We start from the raw sequence: 8,136 nt of genomic DNA, 5'->3' as shown, positions 1-8,136 counted from the left end.
TATTTTAGTCCCCCCCCCCCCCCCCCCCCCCCCTTCTTAATCCCTCGGCACTCAGCTGCACAAGACTCGTGATGGAGCCCAGATGTTCTTCCAAAAGGCTGTATGTGGATAACTGACATTTAAACAGCTGTCAACCATGTGTGAGAAAGAGCTGAGTGCTGTGTGGCCTGCATACACTCAACATTTAAGGAAAAAAGAGAGGGAATCAAAGTGTCCACTAAACGGCGGAGCGGTAGGAGGCAGGAACGTGCATCGAAAGAGCACCTAAAAAACCTTTTGAACCAGAAAGACGAGTCACTAAAATGATATAAACCCCCACTGATGGATTTTTATAATTCCTCCTTAACGTGGGCGGATAGTCATAAGAGAGGATTTCCATTCTTGCCGTGTTCTGGTAGAGGGAGACTGAACATGGCGGCTTGGAGAGGTGATGTGTGACAGTTTTTCACGCTACAGAAATCACGTCCGAAAGCTGAAGGGAGGGAGGGTTATTAGAGCTGTTCCTTACCTCAAGTTTTCTTAGTATGTGGAAATGGTGAACCTTTAAACTTAAAATTGTTATGATATGCAAAGAAATTAGTTTAGAGAAAAAAGTTACCAAATTATTATTATTATTATTGTAATGATTCTCATTATTATTCTTATAAAACCATTATTTTGTTTGACTCTGCAGCTGCTGCTGTTATGGGACATGTAGATCCAACAGTGAACCTTGGGGTTAAATTCAGAAAATGAGCATCTATAATACAAATATTCCACCTTGTCGACTATATGACACAACTATAGTCTCACATCATGCTTCTCATGCACAGGATTTCACTACACTCTGTGTGCAACCACCACTGAAACACTACAAAAAAAATTAACACTAAAACATTGTCGTCTTCAATTGATTTTAGCTTTAGATTTAAAAAACAAAACCATCCACCCACGACCCTGAGGTTCAAGTATTTGTTGATCCTTTAATGTAGAGAATTATTATTTGGATTTTCCCCTCATGCTCCATCTTTTATAGAGCAAAGTCCAACATTGAATGAGTCTTCCTGAAACACACTTTAGTTGGCATACGTGTTCGAGATGCTGCCAGCAGCGATTACTGAGCAAGAGAGAGATTCTGTGGGTGATTTAATAGAAAATATTTAAATGCAAAACACCTTACTATTGTGCATATTTCTATACCATTGTATTCTATATTTCCAAAACGTGGCTTTTTTTGGCTTTTGTTTTTGTTCCAAAGATTTGTAGAAAGCACATTTTTCTGCCGTATGTATAAATATATTATCTTTGTTATTGTTATTATCATAATCCTTGATAATCCTATGGCTGTCTTTATTTACTTTTTTCACTTTTTGTTTGTCTTTTTTTTAATATCTGTAAGTGTTGTTCTTTCTCCAGTAAGGAGCAAGTTAAATTTCAAAAATTTTTTCTTTCTTTGGAGTAAAGTTCTTGAGCAGAAAGCGTACCCGAGAAGTGGCACTAAAGGTATGCATGTAACACTACCAAACTTTTGTCCTCTTGGTTAAATATGCAGCCAGTCCAGGTTGCTGATTGCTTTTGTTTTGTTTTGGGTTAATTATAGGATCCGTTAAAGTGATATTTGGTTATATTTTTAAAATCTACAGGAACAGCTTCATTTTTCTTTCCTTTTGTGTCCATATTTTGCAGGTGACTGAGACATTTGGAATGAATGAACATAGGCGTGTAGCACTTTGGTTAAAACCAACTTTGTTCTTTTTGAGTTTTTGATTTATTTTAATATTCGTTTTTTGTTTTTTTTAATAAACTCCTTACATTTCAGTGGTTAAATCTGTCAGCTCGGCCAATGTGGTCGCTCCAGGTTTGTTTGAAGCTATCCAGTAAAATGTCTGAAAGTGTTATTTCTCATACAAAAGCAGGTTTATATTCCAACATGTTAAAAAAAAAAAGAAGCAAAATGTCATTGTGGGATATGATCTTATTTGTGTGTGTTAAATGGGGCTGTTATGTTTGTTGTTTATTTTTTTTTCCTATTAACTAATTTCAAAGCTACCATTGTGTTTTCCATCTCTCAAATTTGGGAAAACAGGTCAATAAGATGTTTTGTTTTTTTTCTATTAAATGTGCTGCTGTTGGATTTTCTCATGACATTTAACATTTCTTTTGTAATATCTCCAAATTACTGCGGAATGTGCTCTGGACAAAAAAAACATAAAACAAAAAACAAACAAAAAAAGAAAACTAGCCAAAGATGCTAACTAACAGTCCCCAGCACGTTCTGGTTCTCAACTTGAGAAGTGCTACACAAAATACACAAAGATGGACTTACGAAGCCACTGAAGGCATGGACAAACCAGCATGAGCGATACTTGTCAAGTTAAACAAAAAAGATGAAAAAAAAAAGTGTTTTGCATGAATCTTGTGTCTTTCATATTTGACTCCTGAGCAGCCGAGCCCAGTTGCGTTCTTCTTTACCACTAAACTCTATAAAGAATGAGGCAGCTAGCAGTTTGAAGCTAGCTAACACAACAAAGAGCACAGTGCTGTTTGGCAAAAACGCCGGCTGACAAACAAAATGGCTGCCGCACAAAAATCACACGTGGCAGCTTCATTTTCCTGTCATGGTTTTCTTGCCGCTGTATTATAGTAAACTATGTGGCCATTCTTCATAGTTGCTATGGTTTCTCAATGAACAGTCTTCTCCCTCTGTCATGTCTATATCCCCCTTGACTGCCATTATGTTTTGGTTTTATTTTTGTTATTGAATGTCCATATAAAATGTTTTATATAAAAATGTTTTGTTGTGATCAAGCTTTCGGGTTGTTTTCTTTTCTATTTATGGAATTCAATTGATAAGTGCTTTTTTTCTTACATTATTGTTCACACAGACAATTGAACTCCATTGATCACCAAGACGTTAAACAGCCGACCCCCTTTCGTATTACACAGTCATGAGTAAGAGGTTATATGCTAGCAGCTGTGTGTATAGATGTATAAAGAGCACTGGATACAGAGTTGGAGGTGGGGCCCTGTTCATTCCTATGAGCATTGCTCAATTATGCACAAAGCCAAAAGAGTTTGATTTATGGGATCAAAAATTACTTGAATTTTGCGCATCCATGGGCCCTCAGTAACCGCACTAGGGACTTTTGGCCGAGCGGCTAACTTCCTGTCCAGTCCTCCACTAACCTGAATGGAGATGATTTTAGCGTGTGGCTCTTCTGAACTTGTAAATGTTATCCTACCTAATGGATCAAAATATGATATTGAAACGAGTCATTTTGCAGGCATTGTGACGCTAAAAAAAAATTCTCTTTCACAACTGAAGTCTATGGGGAAAGGTCTTAGCTGGACCTAATGGCATCACTGTATGGACCTGGAAGTTGTAAATCCACGGTTTGGCCACAAGGTGAAAGCGGCCTCAAAGACTGTCACTGTTCCTGTATCCTTCTCTTTATATATTATGACTGTGTAAGGTGCACTTAAGCACAGCAGAACTACATCCTAACATGCTCAGAATGTCAACACGAACATCCTAATGTTCAATAGGTTTAGTGTTCACAAACACATTTGCTAATAAGCACTAAAGGCAAGGTAAAGCCAAAGCAGTGAATGCCCTTTGTTTAGCAGGTATATGGTCATAAACCATCGTACTAGACAACAAGGTCCTAAAATTTTTGACAACAAATTTCAAAGCAAGCCATCCCATAGTTGTTGAGAGATCTTAATCCCAACCACAAATGGCAACCTTGCAGTGGTGCTACAGGAAAATTCCAATGTTGATCTCAAAAGTAGGGTTGCAACCTTCAATGTGTAAAAATAAAGGACACCTTCGTAGTGGCCCCATGCCTAGGAGAGGGAAACCAAGACGGGGTTCTGGGGCTCCTTCCCCAGGAGGTTTTGAGTCTCAGACAATCCATTTCCTGCATTCTGGCTAGTTTTATGCACCAATTTGTGGTTTGTTATGTATCTTTTCAAAGTCCTTGCTTCTCTCAACATGAATGTAAAGGGGGAAAAAAGAGTAAATTATAGTAAACAGTTACATTAAGGATGAAAACATCAGATAACAGAGATGGGCTAAATGTTTGATCTGTCAAGATAAACTGGTAAATTTGGAGGAAGCAAGAAAGGGGAGGCTTTATGTAGGAATCCTGAAGTTAAACCTTATAAGAACTTTTTCAAGAAACTTCTCATAGCCTGCATTCTAAGACCTCTTAGCTTACATTATTTCCATGTTTTTAATCTTTTGATTTGATCTGTTTTAATATGAGAGCTATAAATTTAATCATCAATAATCTGTCTGACGTTTATAATGATGATTGATACATCATCGTGTGATGGTTTGCAGGTACATAGGATGAATTAGTGGTACGGGTGCTATTAATAGCCACAGCCGTGTGTGATGGTGGCACATAATGTCAACTGTTCTTTTGGAGAACGACTCCAGTGCCAGACAGTCTGTAAAACTGTACTTCTTCTCTGCCGTATTTTTAATTGGCAGGTTTAATGAGTTGTAGTGGGCGTAAATATCGATATGCAAACTGATTAAAGGGTGTTTCTGCATCAATTTATGTCTCACTGTGGGAGAGTAAACAAAGCTTGTCCATGTGCGCCCAGCTCCACAATGACTGAGACATGTAAAACAGAATCAAGTGCATGTGGGGCTTTATAAATCCATAAGCTCAGTACTTAAACACCCAGGCGAAAATCTCATATCATAGCTTTATCAAGCAGCAGTCAGTCAGTGGGTCAGTGAGCACACTAACAGTGGTCCTGAGCTTCGGAGTCGAGTCTCTTTAACCATGGCAATGATGGCGCTACTGTAAGTGACAGACCTCCAATGTTATTAGGATATTGTCATTATCTGGGAGCAATGAATCCCTGTACAACATTTCATGGCAGTCCATCCTGAAGTTGTTGAGATATTTCAGCCTGGACCAAAGTGGTGGACCAATTGATACAAACAAATATCAGTAACAGCAACTTTAATGATGCAGGTATTATTACATTATTCGTTATAGGTTTTGTCCTCCATTATCAAATTCAGGATCAAGTAGAAACTCATAGTAAATCATATGTATGTAAAGAAGACAACATTTCTCTGGGGAAAATATTTATTGACAGCTCTACTCACTATCCCTTGATAGTGTGCACAAATGTACATTCATAATTCATAAAAATAGAAATATTCATATATATATTTATATCATAAACATCTGTACATTAAAAAGGATTAGCTCCAAAGAGGAGGAGGAGTAGAAAAGGCAGGAGATAGGAGCGATGGTTTGGTGGTGATATACTGAAAAACAGTGATCAAACCTGCTTACAACAGATTTAGCTCATTGTATCTCAGAAATTTCACAAGCCAAGTGCAAAGTATGGGGCAGGGCGTTTGGAGTCATTGCTCAAAGCATGGGCGCCTCAGTGAAGCATATATAAATAAATAATATAATATATAAATTATATTTGCCAATTTTTCAACTTTTTGAGATCAGCATTGGGTTTTGCTTTTTTTGTGCAACTTTTCCCAAAAGCCATGTGGGCCCTAACACAACAACAGACATCAGGTCAGGTATTTAGGTGTGCGAAGGAGAACAGGGCGAGAGGGGAGGACTGGGTGATGGAAAATCAGCGCAGGGAGGTGAAATATTTTGGGTTCAAATGGGTTTCTAGACAATTCCATATTTCGCCAGGTCGCTGAGCTCCATGTCACCGAAGGCTTCCCATGGGCAAACCACTGTGATGTCTGTGCCAAGACCCTCCATGCCGGGGATGTCATCTCCAAATCTGAAGAAGAAACAAAAATGTGTCTTAATTTCCTGTTTCACTGGGTTTTTTATATGTGATGTTCATTTGTGAAAGAAAACAACTGGTAAAGTATGCTGTCGGAAAAGTGTAGTAGTAGAGTAGAATAATAAAACAGCAGTACTAGATGGAAATATTCAAGTACAAGTACCTCAACATTGTACTTAATCATTGTGCTTGAATAAATGTTCTCTTAACCACTGGTGATTTAAAAGACCATCTTACCCCTTCTGGCCTGGTTTAGGGGCCTTGCTCTTGAAGGTACGAGCAGCCCTCTGCTTGAACTTGGGAGGTGCCTTCTTGTCGGCGGGAGCTGCAACGGCTGCGTCTGCCATCCTTTATGCTCTGAGAAAAAAACAACATTAACATTTAGTTTGTTAGTCTTCATCTGCAAGACCCTTCCTCCTCCTCTAATCCCCACTGCTCCGTGCTTGGATGATATAACATCCCCAGGTTAGGTCAAATATAAGCTAAAGCTGCTGTCATAAAGCTCCTTCAGACCCTGTTACACAAACAGCTTTGTCTATTTTTACACCTTGGCTTTAAAGATTACTACATTTGGCCAAGTTACAGACTGTACATGGTGAGACCAGATCAATACTAAGTTCACCTAATTCCATAATTGGTCTGAAGTCAGCACACACACACCGTATGTTGTGAATAATAAACCTTGAGTCTAAGGAGATTTTCCCCTAACAACTTATTTTCAATCTGCTTTAATCTTTAACCTTTCTCTGACCGCAGTTATAAGCCTTATCTTACTGGAAAGCTCAGCAGGGCTGTGGAATTTACCAGAAGTGTACTTTGACCTCTCTGATAGAATTTTTTGAACACGCAAACAAGTTGTGGAACTTTTGTGGAATCTGTCATGAAGTCTCAGTTAACCAGCGAGTTCTCAAACTTCAGACTCCGACAGAGTTTCTCTTGTACTTCCTAGTTCTGCTGCAGTAGGCTACTGTTTTTGAAGAGCACAATATAAACAGTCCTTGTGTGCAGATATACAGTGTGTATAATGTGTGTGTGTAATGTTCTTCTAGTCAACACAGCTAATGCAGTAGCATCTGTGTTATCTCCAGCACATACCAATGAAAGTACCAAAAGACAACTCTGGTTAATTGTTGATTCCTTCATTACTCTTGCAATCTAAACCTCTTTTGTTGCCAAAATGACCGCCCAATTCTTTAGCATAAACCAACAGAGCTACAACACTTACTGATTTAAAGAACAGTGAGGTACAGAGGAGAACAAAGGCATGAAAACACTGCATAATTTTTACCTGATCTTTTTACTATGCTGCAAGCTAATTTCCCTTCCAGGACACCAAAGACTGAACTGAACTAAACTGAAAGTGAGAGCTGTAGAAAATATCCTCAGTCTTTTACACACAGGCCTACATAATAAATGCTCTTTAAAAGACACTAACAGAAATGTGTACAAGAAGTCCTGTGTTGATATTCAAACATGTTCAGCTAAAAATGACAGCAATAAAAAGTAACAATGTTTTTGGCTCCTAGGAGACTTTTTTTCTAAAGTGATCAGCAGCAACAGCACATCTAAAGCACAGATACTTGTGTCAACAAAAAGACTTTGCTTCGACAACCGAAAGAAATCCATGACATGTATCTCACAGCATCTATCTGAGATCTTGCTTTCTCAGCACTTTCCTGCACTCTCGTTTAAGCTCGAAGCTACGGAGTCCCACGAGTGTCACGGCGAGGTTTTTTTCTGCGTTTCCTCACAGTAGGTTCTGCATTCTCTCACAATACTTTTGCGTAACCTCACAAAAGTTTTGCATTCCAATGCAGCATTGTCATATCATCTTACATGCTCTAGCATGAAGTTACTCATATAAGCTGTGAACAGGTGGCCCTGTTTCTATACTTTACCATCCTACTGAGCAGTAGTATTATTTCAGAATACTTATACCCCACTCAAAGTAAAATCAAATGGTCTGATCTATCCTGGGGTGTTGTGCTGGGAGCAGCTGAGTGAATATAGGCATGTTGCTCAGAAGGAATGGAAAAAGAAAGGGTTTGCTAGGTAATGCAAATTGTGAGTAATGCAAAATTTGTTGCGAGAGAATGTATAAGTATTGCAAGGAAAGGCAGAGAGAAACAAATAAAAATCTCACAGTCACACATTGGGCTCTCCATACTTACCTTAGTCCTTATGGCAGATTTGAAAGTTAGTCAAAACTGGCAGCTAAGAAAGGATGAGAGTTTGATCTTACCTTGTTGTTCGTAGTCACAGTTGACTTCTGGCTGATGTCTCAGGTTAGTTTGTGTCTTTCTTGTCTCTGCCCTGTGGTCTTCTTATATACTGCACTGTCCTAATCCCCCTGACATGCTCCTCTAT

General features: G+C 38.7%; 1 protein-coding gene across 1 annotated transcript; it reads right to left on the bottom strand.

Moving 5' to 3' along the window:
• Positions 1-5,072: 5,072 nt before the first annotated feature.
• LOC126390294 (retinal cone rhodopsin-sensitive cGMP 3',5'-cyclic phosphodiesterase subunit gamma-like) lies at positions 5,073-8,136 on the bottom strand. Its single transcript, XM_050044532.1, has 3 exons — positions 8,012-8,136; positions 6,007-6,126; positions 5,073-5,763 (listed from the first exon to the last, which is right to left on the bottom strand). Exons 2-3 carry the CDS (start codon positions 6,114-6,116, stop codon positions 5,646-5,648), a joined length of 228 nt encoding a protein of 75 aa, XP_049900489.1. The 5' UTR covers positions 6,117-6,126; positions 8,012-8,136; the 3' UTR covers positions 5,073-5,645.

The sequence above is a fragment of the Epinephelus moara genome, chromosome 5 (assembly GCF_006386435.1).
Source record: "Epinephelus moara isolate mb chromosome 5, YSFRI_EMoa_1.0, whole genome shotgun sequence".
NCBI classification, from domain to species: domain Eukaryota; kingdom Metazoa; phylum Chordata; class Actinopteri; order Perciformes; family Serranidae; genus Epinephelus; species Epinephelus moara.
The sequence above is the reverse complement of the archived record's forward strand: the minus strand, read 5'-3'. Positions and strand labels throughout refer to the sequence as shown.

Coding starts and splice junctions, on each gene's coding strand:
- LOC126390294 (XM_050044532.1), bottom strand. CDS start 6,116: ATGGCAGACGCAGCCGTTGCAGCTCCCGCCGACAAGAAGGCACCTCCC. Junction 5,764..6,006: donor CCTAAACCAGGCCAGAAGGG/GTAAGATGGTCT, acceptor TTTCTTCTTCAG/ATTTGGAGATGACATCCCCG.